This window comes from Martes martes, assembly GCF_963455335.1.
Source record: "Martes martes genome assembly, chromosome: 9".
Lineage (NCBI taxonomy): Eukaryota > Metazoa > Chordata > Mammalia > Carnivora > Mustelidae > Martes > Martes martes.
This window is the reverse complement of record NC_137896.1, coordinates 62,384,155-62,404,744: the sequence shown is the minus strand read 5'-3', so window position 1 is coordinate 62,404,744 and position 20,590 is coordinate 62,384,155. Positions and strand designations below refer to the sequence as shown.

General features: G+C 37.3%; 1 protein-coding gene across 1 annotated transcript in view; it reads right to left on the bottom strand.

Moving 5' to 3' along the window:
• Positions 1-17,030: 17,030 nt before the first annotated feature.
• SRBD1 (S1 RNA binding domain 1) overlaps positions 17,031-20,590 on the bottom strand; it is a 195,780-nt gene continuing 192,220 nt past the window's right edge. The window contains exon 21 of the mRNA XM_080813290.1: positions 17,031-17,924. Coding sequence (XP_080669416.1) covers positions 17,635-17,924 — 290 coding nt within the window. The 3' untranslated portion in view covers positions 17,031-17,634. The remainder of the gene's footprint in view (positions 17,925-20,590) is intronic.

The following is a 20,590-nucleotide window of genomic DNA, read 5'->3' as shown; positions in this document are numbered from 1 at the left end:
AGACCCTGTCTGCTTTCTAAAGCCAATCAGAAACAACAAGGGTAAAAAAATGAAATAAAAACTCTTATCTATGAGGAATCAGGCAACACTTATGATCTGAACCTTATTATTTATAAGGAAGGGCTGCCAAGTACAGTGAAAATTAGGTCAGAGAAAGGGTGCCAAGAGACAATACCCATGGCTGCAGATCTCAAGCAGAGGCAGCCAGGCACAGTTTTCCAAGTTAGTTGTATACCCTGAGGAGCAAAAGCAATAGTTAACTTGTTTTAAAGAAGGCTGACGTTTGCAAACTGGTTCTAGAATTCTCCATGACTCCCTTTTGAAAGTACACAGACATGACTTTCTTGCAAGAAAAATTTCTGAATGTAGGAAAACTAGGTTAATGGATGGCACTGAAGCTACCAATTCTATTCAATTAATATTGTGTGAAGTCTGAATCCATACTCACAATACACTCCACTAGACTTTATTGTGAGTTAGGACTTGTTAGCCTAGAAGTTGTTCAAAGCCTCTGATGCCTCTCTTGCATTTATTTTCCCCATATATGTGGTTCAGAAAGGACTGTATTTGAAAATGAGAATAACAAAAAAGGAATCAGGAATAGTTTCACAACCTTATGACTATGCTAAAAAATATCAAGTTATCCACTCAGTGGGTAGATTATAAGTGAATTATATTTCAATAAAGCTTAAAAAAAAGGAGCTAGGAGACAAAACCATTGCAGGAAAAAAGACAAAAGAAGTAAGAAAACAAATTCAACATATTTCAGAAAATTGATTGTGGAATGGTTGAAAAATGTGACTAAATAACTTCTTATGGATTCAAAGAACTTAGTGAAAAAGTGGCCTCCATGAATTAAGAGTTCAAAGCACAGATACAAGGACTAAAGGAAGAAGAGATATGACAGCTTTGGATAAGATAAAATTGACCTGAATGAGCTCAAGGAAGATGTAGAAAAAAAATTTATATTCTTAAACTGTTACTCAATTTCCACAGAAATGGAAATTGCAGAAAGAAGAAGAGATATTATTGAAAACAAGCTAAAGAAATGGGATGACGGGCTTAAGAAAATTGAGTAACAGTTTAATACAGTTTAAGAATATAAATAATATTTGTAAAGAATCAAAAAGAAAAAAAAGAATTTTAAAGAATCATAGGAAAAAATCATTTATATGGAAGATGGATAAGAAAGGGTTAATGTTCAATATGCTTTCAGAAGACAACAGAACAATCAGCACACAAAAAACACTCACAGTATAATTCAAGAAAATTCTTCTGAAATAAAACAACTTGAATCTATATATTTGAATAGGCACACCATCTTCCAGGAAGAACCAACAAAGATTAATCAGCACTAGAATATGCCCTAATAAAGTTACTGGACTTCAAAGATACGATGTTACATACAGAAAATCAAATCACCTCAAGGGGAAGAGATAGAAATCAGGATGCTTCATACTTCTCTAAAGCAGTATTCAACATGAAGAAATTTACTGTATTCAAAATTGTAAGGGATACTATGATCCAAGAATTTTATTTCCAGCCAAAGTATAGTTCAAGGATAAAGGCAACATGGAGATGATTTAAAACATACAAATACCTATAGAACACAATTCCTAGGAATCTTTCTTGAAAAAACTACTAATAATAGCCTCAGTCAATTGAAAGACAAATGGAGAATGAAAATAATTGAGTGTCCAATTCAATAAGTTAGAAAAAGAACAACATAGCAATCTTAAGAACAAAGGCAATGAGATACTCATGAAGATAAAACAATAATTAATGAATTATAAAAGAGGAGAACTGTAGACCAAATAAACATATCCTAGAGAATATTCCTAAAGAAAAATAAAAAGGTCAAGATTTAGGAAAGCTAGTCAAGCAATATAAATAAAAAAGGAAGAAGCACATATATAAATGTGAAGAATGACTACGGAGAAATAAGCATAGATACTTAGGAAATTAAACCGTAAGAGAATATATTGTTCAGCTTTATGCAAATATATGTAAAACATAATTAAGGAAATATAAATGATTAAAACTGACTCCAGAAAAGGAAGGAAGTACAAATAGATTAATTTTCAGAAAATTTTATGAGTGAATTCTGTCAAATCTCAAAGAAACATGTAACTCTAATATTATTTAAATGGTTCTAGACAATTAAAATGAACATTTCCAAAATCTTTTTGTCAAGTCAATATAACACTGAGACAGTCCAATCCCTAAACATTGTAAATAAAACATCAGCCAACTGACTCTAGCACATTAATCAAATATATCATGATTAAGTAAAACTCACACCCCAAATGCAAAGATGGCTCAAAATTAAGATGACTACTGTAATACAACTTAAACATATATCGAAAAAGAAATACCATATGAACATTCCTATACATGCTGAAAAGGCATCTAAAAAAATCTATCCATCTAGGTAATAGATGAATAGTTTCTTAGCATGCAAAATATACATATATCATTTCAAAGGCTAGAAACCATATAGTGAAACACTGAGTCCCATTAAAATCAGAAACAAAACTAGAATGCACATTACCAGCATTATTTAACTTTGGCCAATACTAGCCAATGTTATTAGAGAAGAAAGGAAAAAATATATATATAAAATCATGAAGGAAAAGGAAGAAAACATGACTATTTGCAGATGTGATAATGCTACGGCAGAAAATCCAGGAAAATCAACTTAAAAAATTCACTGTTACCAAGAGTAAGATAATTTAGTAAGGTGGCTGAGAACTAAATTAAAACACAATTAATAGTTCTCCAATATATGAATTATTATCTAGAAAATATAACAAAAATATCCAATTTACAAAAATAAGAAACATAAAACACCTAGGAATAAATCTAAGAAATGTGTAAGATTCACATGATGAAAATGTAGAAACACTATGAAAAGTAATTTAAAAAGATTTTAATAAATAGACATATTTTTAGGTAAAAAGATGAAATATGATGGCAATCCTTTATAAATAAATAAGTAAATTGAACTTTCTCAAGAAAAATACCAACACCATTACTTTGGGAATAAAGCAAGGAAAGAGTAATGAAGGAGGACTAGCTCTACCCGATACTAAAAGGTATTATAAACATTATAGTAATTAAAACAGTTTGTATTTCCACCTTCAGCCTGGAATGTCTTTGTCCCTCTCCCTCTGCTCCTCCCTCAGCTCAGGTCTTTGCTCTCTCTCTCCAAAATAAATAAATAAAAATCTTAAAGAAAGAAAAGGGGTTGGGGAGCCTGGGTATCTCAGTCAGTTGAGCATCTGACTCTTGTTTTGGGCTTGGGTCGTGATCTTGGGGCCATAGAATTAAACCCAGAGTCGGCTCTGTGCTCAGTGCAGGGTCTGCCTGTCCCTCTCCCTCTGCTCCTCCCCCAGCCCATGTACTCTCTCTCTAAAAGAATTAAATGAAATCTTAAAAAAAAAGAAAAAAAGTTTGGTATCAGCACATGAACAAAAAGATCTATGGAAAAAAAAATACATATACCGGAAATAGATGCAAATAAATATTGGGATTAGTTCCTGATAAAAGTTGGCATTTCAAACTAGTGGATGAAAATGATATAGTTAATAAATAGGACAAGAGGGTAGCCATCTGGAAAATATGTAATTGGATTCTCTCTTTCACTTACAACAAATTAAGCTCGAGATAGATTAAATATTTAAAAGAGAAAAATAAACATAAAGGTAAAAGGAATGATACATTTGATTTTACAAAAATTTTGATTTTCTTTATGATAAAAATTTCCAATTAAATTTTTCATTTCCAAATACTCATTTAAGTTTCTTTTATCAGATCTTCTTGATCACTTAAAAAATATTTTCTCTCCTTCTTCAAATGAATTGTATTCAACCTCTTCTTTCAATACACTTATTTTGTAATCTGTGTCTAATTAATTCCAATGTGCAAAGGGTTTGAGTCATTCTGCTGTTTTTTTTCCTGCTGCTTCTTACAGTGGCTTGTTTCTTGTTTTATTTCCTTTTAAATTTTTGATTATGGTATCATATTCCTTGAACTTTCCTGAGAGAATTCTGCAGAGACTTGCATTTGCTTCTGCAGATGCCAAGGGGCACAGTAATTTTAAACGATAGTCTCAGCTTGAGGACTTTGAGTATCACTCCAGTAGTAGGAAGCAGCTTTATTATTTTTGATAGTTTGCATATTTCTTCTTTTTTTTTTTTTTAGTTCTAAGTGTTTTCTAATTTTAACTTTGATTTCTTCTTTGATTAGTGTACTATTTAAAAGTATTCTTAAACTTCCAAATATTTGTTAATTGTTTTTTGCTGCCTCAGCTACCCCTGCCAGCATGCTATAAATGAATCTTCAACACCACTACCTTATTCAGGCCTTGGTTACCTCTTTCTCATCCTAGAAAAACCACTACGCATGATCTATAGCATCAATACTGTCTCTAGACTTAGGGGAGAATGCTCTCTACTCTTTGCATATTTTTAAAAAAATTGTATGTAGAGTTGTGTCTAATCCTTAAAAAAAATTAAGAAATTATTCCAGAGGAAAATTCATGGACAGAACTTAGCAAGGGTATCAGGGATGAATTCAATCACCTGGCTTCACCTGAAACAATAGAGCCCATTGAATTAGGGCAGGCAAACATGCTTCCTCTGAGGACACATAATTGATTTGTTTAATTTCTGAAAGGTCATCTGCCCTGGGAACGGGAAGGGGGATTCTGCATTCCCTTCCACGGTTTGTAACCTCATCCCTGACAGCTGCAGGGACACGTGCATGGAGAAGAATCTCTCCTTCTCTTCCTTCCCCCCTCCTCCCTGGCATCCACACATAACTGTGTGGCAATTTACTTTTATCACCATGTCCTACAATGAGCTTTACTTGCTAGGCATCATGTTCTCCACAGAGGCTTGCCATGGGAAAAGTCTCTCCTCCTGAGCCCCCTCAAATCAGCAGACCAGGCATTCTTCCCATTTGGGGTTCATCCTTGGATTCACATCAGTTTATCAACAAGTCCTAATGAGTGTACTTATCCATGTGGACTGAGTCAGTGGCTAGTCACGCTGACTTAAGATATTCTCTGTTTCAGAAGGCAAAATACAAGACAACAGAGCCAAAATCAAGCCAAACCCAGGCTCCCAGGAACTTTACCTTAACTGCTGCAACTGCTTCCTAACTCACCTCCTGGATTTCTCTACCCCTTGCACCTCCCACAATACATATGTCTGCCAGAGTCACTGTCCTCAAATATTGTTGCATATGTTTAAATGTTCACCAGTCCCTTTCCCCACTCAAAATCTTCGATAGATCCTCTTTGCTTAGAAAATAAGGTACAAATGAAGAGAACCAGGAATGGTGGATAAAAAGGTTAATGTAAAGAACTCTATAAAATGACGTTTCTTGCTTTCCTCTCTTTTATCAGGTTCTTTAATAACATGAAATTATATAGTCATCACCATGCCAATGTATTATTGTTGGGTTTGTAACATACATAGATGTAACAATAATATAATAAGAAGAAGAACAAAAAAGGGGGGAGGGAATAAAGTTGTATAGGGCTAATGTCTGTATCTCACTGGGAATAAGGTACTGTGAATGTTAGGTACGTTGATACCTATAATCTTATCTGCTAAGCCTAGGGAAACACTAAGAAAATTCCAGAGATGTCACAAGTAAAGAAAACAGATCGACATCTGCAATGAATACAGATGCAAAAATCCTCAACAATAAACTAACAGACCAAATCCAGTAATATAAAAAAGGTTAATTCACTGTGCAAGTTTTCTAGAGTTTTCATGACAAAGTATCACAACATGGGTGGCTTAAACAACAAACATTTTATTATCTCACAGTTATGGAGGCTAGAAGTCCGAGATCAACGTATTGGCAGGGTTGGCTCCTTCTGAGGGTATCAAGGTGGTCTGTTCTAGGCCTCTCCTACCTTCTGGTAGTTCTTTGGTTTATGGTAGTGTAACTCCAATCTTCACATGACATTGTCCCTGTGTGCATGTCTGTGTCTAAATTTCTTCTTTTTATAAGGACATGAGTCAAATAGATTATGGGCCCATCTCAATTGAGAATGGCCTAATCTTAACTACTTACATCCTCAACAGCCCTATTTGCAAATGAGGTCACATTCTGAGGTACTGGGGGTTAGGACTTCAACATATGAATTTTGGGGGGACAAAACCAACCTATAACATAAAACCATGACCAAAAGGAATTTATCCGAAGAATGCAAGATTGGTTTAACATTTAAAAATTAACTAATGTAGTATACCACATTAATAGAATAAAGGACAAAACCCACACAATCATCTTAATAGATTCAGAGAAAGAATTTGAAAAAATTCAAGATCCCTACTTGACGAAAATAGCAAAAAGCTAGGAATAGAAGGGAATTTCCTTAATCTGATAAAGGTCATATACAGAAAATACAAAGTTCAATCATACTTAAAAAAAAAAAAAAAGATTTTATTCTTTGAGAGAGAGAGAGAGCAGGGGGAGGAGCAGAGGGAGAGGGACAAGCAGACCCTGCGCTGAGCACAGAGCCCGATGTGGGACTTGATCCCGCAGTCCTGAGATTATGGCCTGACCCAAAAATCAAGAGTTGGGACACTTAATTGACTGAGCTCAGGTACCTCCTAAATCATACTCAATAATGGAAGACTAAACACTTATTCCTTAAGAGCAGGAATAAGACAAAAATGTCTACTCTCACCACTTCCATTCAACAATGTACTGGAGGTTCTAGTCTGAAAAATTAGGCAAGAAAATTTGAGACAAGGAATTCAGAATGGAGAGAAAGTGAAACTATCCCCATTCACAGACGGCATGATCTTATATTTAGAAAATTCTAAGGAGTCCACTAAAAACCTATTAAAAGTAGTGAGTTCCATAAGTTCGCAGGATACAAATCAGTACAAAATAATCAATTGTATTTTTATACGTTGCAGCAAACATTAAAAAAATGGATATAAGAAAAACAATTCCAGGGCACCTGAGTGGCTCAGTTGGTTGAGCCTCTGCCTTCGGCTCAGGTCATGCTGTCAGGATTCTAGGATTGAGGCCCATGTTGGGCTCTCTGCTTGGTGGGGAGCCTGCTTTCCCCCCCGCCTCCCCCCCCTACCGTCTCTCTGCCTATTTGTGATCTCTCTTTCTCTGTCAAATAAATAAATAAAATCTTTAAAAAAAAAAAAAAGAAAAAAAAAGTAAAACAATTCCATTTACAACTGCATCAAAAAGAATAAATACTTAGGAATAAACTCAATAAAAGAAGTATAAAATTTACACTTTGAAAACAGCAAAACACTGTTCAAAGAAATTAAAGACCTAAATAAATGGAAAGCCATCCCATGTTCATGGATTGGAAGCCTAAATATTGTTAAGATGGCAGTACTCCCTCAAAATGATCTACAGATTCAAAGCAATCTCTATCAAAAGCTCAGCTGGCTTCTTTTCAGAAACTGGCAAGCTGATCCTAAAATCCATACATAAATGAAGAGATCCAGAATAGCCAGAACAATCTTGAAAAAGAATAGAGTTGGAAGACTCACATACCTAATTTCAAAATTATTACAAAACTATGGTATTCAAGACTGTATAGTACTGGCATAAGTACAGTTATAAAGACCAATGGAATAGAATTTACCTATATGTCTCTAGTATAGAACCCATATGTCTATGGTCAATTAATTACTGACAAAAGGAGTAAGATAATTAAATGAGGAAAGAATAGTCTTCAACAAATAAGGCTAGGATGAATGGATTAACTCTATTAAAGTAAAATCAAATGGATCTCTACCTCATTTTATATATACACCTACTCAAAATGGATCAAAGGTGTATATATAAGAGCTAAAATTATTAAACTCTTAGAAGAAAACATATGTATAAATCTTCATGACCTTGAATTAGGCAATTGTTTCTTAAATACGATACCAAAAGCACAAGAAATGAAAGACAAAAATGAATTTGACATATATCAAAAATTTTGTTTTTCAAAGGAACTATGAAAAATGTGAAAATAAAACCTTACAGAATGGAAGAAAGTTTTTATAAATCTTCTATCTGATAAAGGGCTTACATCAGGAATATATAAAGAACCCCTAAAACATAGAAAAATAATCTAATTAAAACGTGGTCAGAAAGCTTGAACAGACAATCTTCACAAAAGATATATAAATGCCAATACACACATGAAGATGCTCAATGTTATTATCCATGAAGGAAATGCAAACTAGAACTACACTGTGAAACCATTTCACACCCACTAAGATGCTATAATAAAAAATACTGATGAACAAGTGGTGATGAGGATGTAGAACTCTGTGAAAATCATTGACTTGTACCCTTTAAATGGTGCATAATATCTCAATAAAGCTGTTAGCAAAATCTAAACCCAAATAAGACCAAGGTAAAGTTTCTGAAGACAAATTTGTGATTGCAGACTATTTTCTTTGGTCTTGGCTCTATTCACTGGGGCCAACAGACTGGATTAGTGAAGAGTTGGCCAAAGCCCAAAGGAACTCTCTTCATCTGTGCTTTGCCTTGAGCAATTTATTTTTAAATAACCCTTTGTCAAATTAGACATACACAGTCTGGTTTGCATATCCTCTCCTAGGGTTTTTGATGTTTTTATCTTAGGGATGGGGTGGGACATGGAGGATATGTTTTCCTCTTTGAAAGATGTGATAGGTTAAGGGCCAATTAATTGTCAGTTTTAGTTTTCTTGGCCCCTGACTCATGTTCATTTTCAACTCCAACAGCTTCCAGTATCAATCATACAGGAGCCAAACTCTCCATGAGGCACAGATATTTCACTGCTCTGAATTTCTAATTTTCTTTCTTTAATGGTAGTGCATTCTCTGGTTAGTGTTCTTAGAAGTGTAGGTGGGAGGGAAGTAATCTAAGGGAACCTTGTAAATGATGAAGAAATAGGAATTTTTTTCAGTACCTGGGTTACCCAGTGCTGCTATAAATTATGAGGCCAGGGGTGGGTAGGTGCTGGGCTGGTTTGCTTCAAAGCTGGTTAGGGATAACGGAGGTTGGTGGAAGGGAGGGAATTGTCGGCATTCATGAGCTAGTGGATCATGTAAAGAAAGTTAGTCTGGAAGTACTTTGATTCTAATGCTCCAGAGGCTATACTTGTCTACGAGGCTCCCAGATTTACCCAGCCTCATTGGGTGATCTCTACCTACCCTCATCCTCAGCCATTAGCTCCATAGGAAGGCTGGCTGCTACTGTGGTTACTGCTGCTTGCTGGAGAAGTAGGGATAAGGACCAGAATTCAGTGTGGCCTCTATCATATCTGTTGCAGCGGGATCCAACACAAAGGTCTGACCCAACCGCATCTACTTCCTTAGTAACTCTCCACAGAAGGCAACCTGGAAGCACAGGGAATCAATACCTGGTAGAATGAACTGTGACCAGTGAGAAACAGGAGACAGGAACGAGTCGATGAACTTCTCCTCTTTCCTACCTTCCTTCTAGCCTTCCACCATCTAAGCCGCCATCATTCCATATAGCTTCTTCAAAGACAACCTGGTCACTGAGAAGCTGGCAGTGTTTTCTTATGAGACTATATACAACATCTTTTTTTGCTTTCGCCCTACCTGGACTCACTGCCCCCTTTCCCTTGTTCCTCCTAACCTGGGAGTGTAAACCCCAATAAAGCATGTGTACACAAGTTTTTTCTCATGCTGTTTTCTAGAGAATCTGAGCTAATAGAGAGACCAAGGCCAAACAGTGTACCTGGAAGAATCAAGGTAAATACTGGACAGCTCAAGTCTGGTGAGGATGGAGTCATAATAATATGAGGAGGTAAGGAATGAATGAAAGGGGTTGAAGTCCCAATATCCTGGAGAGTGGTGCAAATGTACGGTTGCTGTCTTTGTAGAGTTTCCAATCTGTCAAGGAAGATCTTAGTTACATGCTGTTATCACATTGGTAAGTGTACAGTCATAAACTGTGTGTAGGAAGTGAAGGAAAGTTACACAGTGCAAGGAGAGCCTACAAAAGAGAATGTGATTTAGTCTGGGAGTTCAGTAAGTCTTTTCTGAGAAAATACCACCTGGGGTGACATCCAAAGGGGTGGGATGAGAGAAAAGGGAGGCTGTTCTGAGCAAAATGAATGACACTGTGGTGAGAGGAAACGCTCAGGTGCTGGGGCAGGGCGGAAAGGACTTCTCTGTAAGGAAGGTGCCTCCCAGCCTCGGTTTTCGTGCTTTTAATTTTTTTTTTTTTTTAAGATTTTATTTATTTATTTGACAGACAGAGATCACAAGCAGGCCGAGAGGCAGGCAGAGGGAGGGAAGCAGGATCCCTGCTGAGCAGAGAACCCAATGTGGGGCTTGATCCCAGGACGCTGAGATCATGACCTAAGCCGAAGGCAGAGGCTTAAACCACTGAGCCACCCAGGCGACCCTCGGTTTTCGTGCTTTTAAAAAATATCTCAACCCACAATAAAGAACATATTTTACATCTTAACCTAGTACCAACACAAACAGACACACAGACCGATGTGTGTGGAATTGGAACAATGTGCTATGGTGTTCATCACAGAACTGTCTGCAATGATTTACATACATATGAAGAAACGTATCAAGGTAGATATGTATGTACTAATGTGGAAAGATGTACATGCTGCATTTTAAAGAGAATAGATACAATATATAAAATCTTATCTCGATTTGTTAAAAATATTTATACATGAAGAAGTGTATATGTAGAAAAAGGATTGAGGAAGAAGAGAAACTATAAAAGGTGGCTACCTCTCAAATTATAGGGGATTTTGTTTTCCAACTTCGATACTTCATTATGTGCACTTTTTACAATATTTGTATTAGTTTTTCAATTGGGAAAAATAATAAAAATAAAGCTAAAAGAAAACACCTTCAGATGTTCCTTGAGGATGCCACTACAGGCAAAAGTGAGGTTATTGGTTTACTAGAAATTCAGTTCTTTGGGTTACCCAAGCAGCAAATTATACCAAATCTGACTCAACTGGCACATTGAGTTTTAGCTTCATGGAATCATTTTAACCTTGTGAAAGAAGAACTTGAACAAACCTTAGGTTTGACTTTCATTGGTGCCACTTTCTTCTTCAATGCCAAGAGACTCAAACCTGGGAAACAGGTGGGCAAATGTTAAATGATCAAAGAACCACCACTGGGACTGGAGAAAGACATCCAAAGGAGAGTTGCTCCCTTGCAGAAAACCTCCCTAGTTACTGTGGGCCTGGCTAGAAGGAGGTGGAAAGTTCCTCAGAAGTGAGAAGCTTTTAGGTTTTGTAAGGCTTTTTTTGTAAGGCTTTCGTCCACCTGCTACTTGACTGCTTTTACAAAATTCTACAACAAATCTGGAGACTTACATTTGGCCTCATTACTTAGATAAAACAAGACTCTCAAAACTTGAGACAAAATAACACTGGGCTATTCCACTGCTTTCCCTCCGTCACCCCATTTCTCCCTTCAACACTGTATCTTTAACTTCAGATCTTTCTGCTAGGATTGACCTGTCATATGAGATGGGCTATACAGCTGTGACAAATTTTCTGGTATCCGAGAGGTTTCCCTGTAGCATTTAGATTATTAATTTATTTCCATTCTTCTTGGGCTAGACTTTTCTCCTTAAAAATACCGGGGTGGTAATCCTTACTGATTCTTGATATGAGCCAAGAGACTAGCGAATCTTTTCTGGGGGAAAGGTTTAATTACTAAAAAGATAATTTTTGGTGCTGGCAGGACCAGAGTCTGCTTATCCTACTCTCCCTCTAAATAATAAATGCAGCCTCCATGCACAGAATCATCTTCACCATATAAAATGAGTGAGTGGGAAGAATTCTATATCTTTCTTCCTGTGGAACAGACTGCTCTGGCAATGAGCCCAGTCATTCTGAAGTTCTCCATGATCTGTTATTTAAATCCAACTCATTATGACTGATTTCGGGCAGGAAGCCAAAATGAAAAGACTGACTAAATACGTATTTTTGTTTTTTCCGTTCTGTCTCTTCTTTCCGTCTCCAATTTTAGAACAAGCGCTAACTCCGAGGTCAGGGTCAGATGTATAGACACCTCAATATAAGCATTCCATTAATATAAAAGCAGGTATTCCAAAGGGTCCTATGGCTTCAAATGATTTGGGAAGATACCATATTCTGAAGTAGAGAGCAGCCGGGTTTAACTCCAAAATGCCCATGAGATTTAACATAAAATATGCTGTGCTACAGCTTAAATTCCACTCCCTGTGGCTGCAGACATCCTCAGAAGATATCATATTCATCTTTTGTCCCTAGCTCCTGGCACAGGGTCTCATGCTGGGCATCCAAAAAATGTCTTCTGAATGGAACTTTGAGGGCAACAGGCAGATTGTTCTATTTTTTCTTACATTCTGCAACCATGGCTGTTCAATCACTTTGTAAAGCTCTTCTATGTTTGCTTGCAGTTCTTTAAACATTTTAGTTATGTTTAAACGCATCTGGAATGTATTTTTGTGTGTAGCATGGTAATATGATTTTGCCCCACTATGAAATGCCATTTTAATGTACATTAAACCCCCACTGATTTTTGAATTCTGTTTATTCCTCCCTTCTGTTTGTCTCTTCCTGTATTAGTACCATACTGTTTAAATTACAGCAGCTCTTGACTATACTTTAATATCTGGAAGGACAAATTCCCTCCTATTTACTATTCCCTCATATTACTCTTTTAAGGTATGTTTTGGCTTTTTTCACATTATCCTTCCAAATAAGTTTAATTTTTAATTTGTGTAAATAAACATACAAATAAAAGCAAAGTTGATTAGAATGATTAGAATTATGTCCAAATTAGACATATAATAATTTTTGGAAGACTGATCTTTTTACAATACTGTGTCTTCCAATCCAGGAACATGGCATATCTTAATGTTTTCTGTTTTTATTTTATATTCAATAGTAGAGTTTTATAAATTTTCTTCATATTTATCCTATACATTGTTTGTTAGATTATTTCTAGATATTTTATCGTGTGTTGTTATAATAAATGGGAACCGTTCATCCCATCATACTAACACAGTTAAGGAAAACTGGATTTGGGGAACATTTTATATTGAACCATTTTTGTTGAACTCTTTAATATTTATTCATCCAATCAACATTTGTTGAGTACCCATCACAGGCTAGAAATTTTCCTATGTACAGGGGCTTTAGTAAGGCACCACACAAATGCATATTAGAGAATACACTTTACTGTAAACCTCCCTCTGCCCCCTCAACACCTTCAATGAGTAAAGCTTTTGTTTTTCTCACCTAATGTTAAGTCCAGAGTAGGCAATTCAGGGCTGCTGTGTGACTCTACAATGCCAAGACGGGTTCAGGAACTTTCTATCTTTCTGTCCAGCAGTCACTACTGAAAGTCTGTCACTGTCTGACCTCCAGCACCTCCAGCATTCTGTCCACATTCTGAGCAGGAAAGAGGGCAAGGGCAAAGGATAAAGAAAGTATGATATCTGGGCCTGATGTCCCCAGTGTTTCTAGTCTTTTTAGAAATGCGTCCCCTGATTTTTTACCTACACTCACTGGCCAAGACTACACCACACAGCCACAGCCATGTCCATTAGTCATATTATTCTCTCCTCAGATCAGAATTCTTTTAGTAAAAAAGGAGGGGAGGATTCTGAATAGGCACCTGGGTAGGCCCTGCCATAAGAGATTCCTGCTCTTCAGGAGATGTTCAAAGAATTTATACACCTTGGTAATCTTATTCAGCCTTGTGGCTGTGGGTACAGTTTTATGCTGCTGACTACTGACACTTCCAGCCCAGCCCTCTCTCCGGAACTTTAGGCTGAAAGAGACTATTTGGCATCTCCACTTAGATGTGTAATGAGGATCTCAAATTTAACCGGTCCTAAATCAAGTCCTTCACCAAAACCGTTCAAGACAGTCTTCTCCATCTCAGTAGATAACAATTTCATCCTTCTGTTTGCTTAGGCCCCAAACCATCCTAGACTCATGTCTATCTCAAATCTTCTATCCAATACACCAGGAAATCCCATTTGGCTCTGCCTTCATCTTCCAAATACATCCAGTATCCCACCCCATCTCATCCATTTCTACCAGTAATATTCTTGTCCTAGCCACCATTATTTTATGCCTGCATTACTGTGACAGCCTCCTAAAATCTTTACCCACATAATCATTTCAGAAGGTTCAGTTCCTTGTCTTCCTCTTTTCTAATGATCTTATCCTGGTCCCCCACCTCTGCTACTTATTCCCGAGATCATTTCCTACCCTTTATAATTCCCAAGCACTGCACCCCAAAACCTGTCCTTTCAGAGTTAAGCATCCCACTGCTGACGTCCACTTTCACCCATTGTGTCCTCTGTTATCCCCGCTCTAACATTCCTCCATCAGGACCTACGATCATTAATCCTGTACTTTTTCACTGCCTCTCATACTCCCCTTATACTCTTGCTTTTCTTCTTACGGAGTTTAAATTCCATGGTCAACAATTTCTTTGTCTACATGCCCTCAACTGCTTGCCTTTTTGTCCATTTTACTTGCTTGGCAAACTCCCAAACCTGATTAGACCCACCCTTCCACCTGTGCCCACTCAGCTGCCATGGTGGAAGAAAAAATATATAAGCAAGTGGACTGATACTCCACTTGACTGACCCTTACCCCTCAGTGGAACATTTAACATTGCCTGGAAGTCATATTCTCTTTCCCTAGGCTTTTCACTCTTTTATCCTTTCCTTTCTTTTTTCTTCTTCTCATACCTCCAACTTCCTTTACTCTAGATCTTCAGGCTCCTATGATGACCTTCCTTTTTATTTCAATGAGAAAAATAGAAGCGACCCCAGGAGACCCTCAATGAGCTCCCATCACATCCTCCTATCTACATCTGGGCCCATAACAATCTTCTCTTGTTGACACAGACAGACTGTTTGTATTTCTATCTCAGACCAGCCACTGTGCACCGGACTCTGCCCAAACTCATTCACTCAAGGATATCATTCCAGTGACTCTTCCCTGTCTCCTGTCTCAAATTTTCCAGTTTTTCTAGCTCATTTCCATTTGTATATATTATTATTTCTTCTTAAAAAATATAAGAACTCTCTCTAGACTTCATTCTCCCCTTCTAACCACTGTACTATTTCTCTTATTGCTTAACAGCCAAGCCTCCTGAACAAATTGTCTATATTCGCTATCCCCAATTTAACTCCTTCCATTTTCTTTTAAACCCACTCCAATCAGGTTCTCACCTCCGACCATTCATCAGAAACAACTCTTATAAGGTCAACAAGATATCTGTCCTAGTTAACTTCTGGTTATCTTTCACATTTCAGGCAAACCCCACTGAAACATTTTCTGACATTTCTGACTAGGTAAACCTATCTACTACATGCTGTCACCATTATATTGCTTATCCTGCTTGTAATTTTATATTTGTATGTGATTTCTTGGTTAATGATTCCTTTTTCCTCAGCAGACTCCAAGTTCCATAATGGTAGGGATGATGTCTATTTTTCCATCATAATTGTATGGTCAGTGTCCAGTACCATGCCTTGTACTCAGGAGGCCACCAATAAATTCTGGGAGAATAAATGCTTTATTACTGTCATCCCCATTTTAAACTTGGGAAAAGGAGGAGTAAAGACAATTAGATCAAAAGCACATTGTGAATTATCGGTAGGATAGGGACTGGGATTAATTGAACATACTAACCACCAAGCGCCATGCTAACATTCTAGGGGTACAAGACGAATGAGACATGCTCCACTTTGCCCAGGCTAGGCCTTATAGAGCTTCCACCATGTTTGGGCTAAACAGGACAAAGCATGCAACCTATTGCAGTATCACATTCTCCTTGAGTCTATAAGGGCTTACAACCAGGTCAACAGAACTGCTTCCACTGCTCTGGTTCTGGTGTTCAAAGCGGCCAAGGAGAAGGCCTCTTCCCAAAGAGCATTTGTTTGACTATATATGGTGATAGATGTTAACTAATTTATTATGGTAATTATTTTGAGATACATACAAATACTGAATCATATTGTATACCTGAAACTAATATAAAGTTACATGCCAATTATGCCTCAATTTAAAAAAAAGCATTTGTTTGAAATTACATTGCAAGATTCAGAATAAGACTCTCTGAGTGCACATTACTCATCACTGATCTACATATTACGAACCAGGAAGAACACTGGAAAGAGTAGGAAGGTCAACTCCATTGTCACTTGAAGACAAGAAAGAAAGGAAGGAAAAGCATTTCAGAAATGAAACTGTCAGGAAAACAAGCCTTGAGTTACACAACTTTTAAGGGAGCTACTGTATTAAAAACATCTATGTACAACCAGTTGGAAGACTCAATATTTTGAGATTAGCAAGCTACCAGGCAGAACTGCCAATAAACACAGTCCAATTTACTACTCTGCAAGGGACTATACTACTAAGATGATCATATGATTTATTATAAACAATGGGGCAGTTTGGGAATAAAAAGAAGTACAATACCAGGGCAGTGAGTGTTTACTAGGATTGTCCCAGGCTAAAAAGCAGGACCGAGCACCCTCTTTAGTAAGCATCCTCCACTCATTACACATGGAGAAAACCAGGTACTCATTTAGTCATGCAATTGATTCCATTAAGCCAATCAGCCAGAGCAGCCAGAATGGACAAGACCCCAGTCCAGTGTGGGCTCTATTTAAATAATTTTGACTCTGAATGGTCATGCTAATACTTACCATCTTCACTGAATAAAAATAGAGTTAAGAGTCACTTGCCCTATCTACTTGTTTTTCTTGCCCCTTCATACTGATCTACAGTCAATCTTTAGGAAGGCCATTTCTTTCTCCATTTGAGGTTTAGTCCTAACGCTTAAGAAAGAAAATACCTTCTGTGCTAAGTAAAGTCAAACTGAATGCCATTCTTCAAGTTTCCAGACGCTTCCCTCTTGCCCAAAGGCACAGTTGGCTTAGGTCAAATTTGCAGGAATATGTGCCACATCTTTAGTCAAGAAAGGACTCCTAGGTCATTCACTGAATCAACATAACAAAACAAGGTCACTATCCATAGAACTTTATTGTAGGGATCAACACATATATACGTCTTGGAAATGTTCTGTGCCATTTACTTGATGGTTACAAACACATCAGGACCTATCTAATTGGTATCTTTTTTATTTTCTTGGCAAGAGAAAATCATGAATCAAGTCCAAAAGTCCTGATTAAAAAAATCTGTAAAAAGGGAGGGCTAACCACTGCCTGCCCTACATCAAGAAACATTGTACAATTCAAATCAAGAAAACAATTCCATACAAGTCCAGCAAGGCAAGCTGGCAAGTAGAAATGAAATAACAATCTGTTATACAAAATGCAAAAGGAGTGAAAGATGAAGTACAAAAAATAAAATTTGGGTCAGAAAATCATTACTAAATAAAACCACATGAGGATGTCTATTAGTTATTTTCTTTAAGGGGAAAAGAAATTGAGCTGTTAGTTTCCTACTTGTTCAGAAGGAAAAGTAAGGAAAGTGTCTGAAATATACTTCTGATATTGAGTGAATTCATTCTCATCTGCTACCCAGAATTCACAAACACCTGACTTATTCTTGCCCATCTCTAGAAATGAGAAAATAAAATCAGTGTTTGAGCTTTAGTGTGACACTCACAACACCCGAATGAGGTCCAGAGTAATCCTCGATCGGGGGATGTCAATGTTGAGTACTTGGACTTCCACTCTTTCTCCAGGGCCCAGTCCAAGACTCCTTCTCTTCTTTGTTTTAGAAAGTTTTGCTTCTGTTACATTTCGTATGGGAATCAGCCCTGATCTCCCCACTCCTATATCTACAAAAATTCCAAACAGAGTAGCATTCTCGACTTTGCCTGTGAGAACTGTCCCAACCTGCAGGTCTTCCAAGCAGACTATGGTTCTCTTGAAATCAGGTTTATCAAAATCTGTAACAAAAGGGGGAAAAAAAGACAGTGTAAATAGTAGGTACTATACTTCCTGGACACAATATACTTTAGTAAATATGCCCAGACCACTAGTCAGCATTGAGAGGGGACACGAAAGGAGCTGAAATTCAGGCTTGCCTTCAGAGAAAATGCATCTAAATTGGAGAAGCAGCATTCACCTGGTAGGAACAATACAAGAAAATTTACTCAAACACTTTCTTCTCCTCAAACTCTATCTCATTAGCATGCAAACATTAGCACTATATATGAGGATTGAGAAGCCTAGAGTCTTATTTTCCTCTTTATGAGGAGGTGATGAGAAAATATCGTTGCTCAATGAATATATAAAGCCAAATCACAAACAATGAGAAAGTTAAGACCTTTAAAGACAGAAAATTGGTATTTTTTTTCTTCCAGTACCTGAATTCTCAAACTGTTTAAAGGTGGTAGAAAGTACATCAACATTTGGTCAAATGTAGATGAAATTAAAATGTTCTCTTTCATTTCCCCCACGAATTTGGAATTCAGGAATCAATTTCTATCCATTTTGAATATATGTGGCCAATCAAAACTTAATACATTCTTGATTATCTACGGCTCAGAAACCCAGATCAGCCAGTTCCTAATTTTCTTTCTCCTTTTTCAGTTTAATTCATTAAACATTTATTAGCTCCTGGTATGATCTCCTATGCGGGCACTCCGCTGGTGCTAGAGATACAAAGATGAAGACACCTGGATCCCTGCTCTCAAGTTCCTTACAGCCCTATTTTCTTATTGGCCACAGTGTACATTTCCCTGTTCATTAACACCAGCCCCCCCCAAAAGTGGGTATAAAGCATACCAAGGAATCATGGCTCTAGTAAAAACAAAACAAAAACAACAACAGAAGTTTTATGAGGGAGAAGGGTAGTACTAACAGTCTAAATGGGGCTTCTGGGTTATCTGTGGATTCCATTTTCCCATGCTCTTCTTGGCCCCCCTTCCTGGGATTACTGAATGTTGATTCTAATAACAAAGAACATTCTATGCGTGGATCTCCTTTTACTAAGGCCTCATTTTCCTTTCACCCATCCCACTTCCTTTTCCTCCACAGCTGTTGGCTTGATCCTGATTACTTGTTAAAGCTATCCTTTACAGTTGTACTAACAACTGGCCACCTCTTGGTTCCCCTCCCCCAGTCCACCTAACCTGAAATCAAGTTTTTTTTTCTTCCTAAATTCACCCTTTTCCCATAAAACAAACAAACAAACAAACAAAAAAAACCCCTTTTAAACCCCAAATCTCATTTTCCTCATAAAAAAAGGAATATGCAAAAACTGGAATTGATTCTGTACAATTTTCCCTGACACCAAAGTAGTGGATTCCAAAAGCAAAAAACCTGTTGTAATATTACACTAGGCAGACACTGTGTCAAAGCAAAGTGAAACTAAGTCATTGATCAGGGCAGAGGTAGATGGTCCCTGTGGTCTCATTGGCATTGTTTTTATGCTTGGAAATTCTTTTCTCTTATAGAGGTCCAGCTGCTACAGATTCCCCAAGGGTTCCTGATCAGCTGCTTAGTTTAATTTTGCATGGAAAATCAGAGTCAGGAACTACTTAACATGTTCCTGAAGACAGCCTGGCCACTGAGAAATCAGAAAATCCTCCATGTACCAGGCAAACTTTAACACTTTGATTGCCAAGGCTACGTAATCAGTCAGCTGTCACTAGGCTGTTTCTGATGAATTCAAATATAGAAACTAACAGGCAACCAGAGTGATAATAAAATAGAATCAATTTTGTCAGAAGACAGGATGAGTTCAGTGAAGGAAAGAGGCACCAAGGAAGGAAATACTTTTGAGAAAATGAAGAAAAGGAAAGATGTAACATTTATAAATACTGTAATGAGGAAACATCCAAAATACTATCTGCCTCTTCAAAAATATGACTGTTTGCCTTCCCCCTTAGGGATAGTTTTAGTATTAAAATAAAAGCTTTCAGACAGTCCAATTTTGAAAATTGTGACTTACACTAGGGCAAAGGTCAATTCCAAAGTGAGTTTAAAGAGACTTATTTGAAATTTCACTTGTCACAATGATAAACACCGCAGTAACTGGTAAGCTCAGTCCAGAGCCCAGGTGCATCTGTGTTTCTGCTCACTAAGGGCATGACAAGGTGAGGACCTCTACTTAGCAGTTGGTTGTTTAATTGAACCGTATAATCTGAATGTTGATTTTCGCTCTGAGTCTGCAGTGTAACTGGGATAACAGAGCAATCAACACCAAGACAGAAAAACGATCAAGAAAACCCAGTATAGGAGGCCTGCAGCTAGAGAGAGCATACTTACCCATCTTCTAATGGTGTCCTAGGCATACCAGCCTCATAGCCCACCCTGTTTGAGAACCACTGCTTTCCTTAGTATCCTGCTAAACAATACCCAGGGAATTCAGGGCATCAGGCCCCTAAAAAGAGATGGACTTGTCTACTGAAACATCCACTTTGGATGGACCACCCTGGAGGCTCCTGTTCCCACATTTCTGTCATAGATCTTATTACATATTTTTTTCCAACTTAAAAAAAAATAATTTCTGACTTACAGAAAAGTTGATGGAATAGTATAATGAACTTACTGGGTATTTGTTTTTTTTTAAGTTTATTTATTTTTTAGTAATCTCTAGCCCCACTGT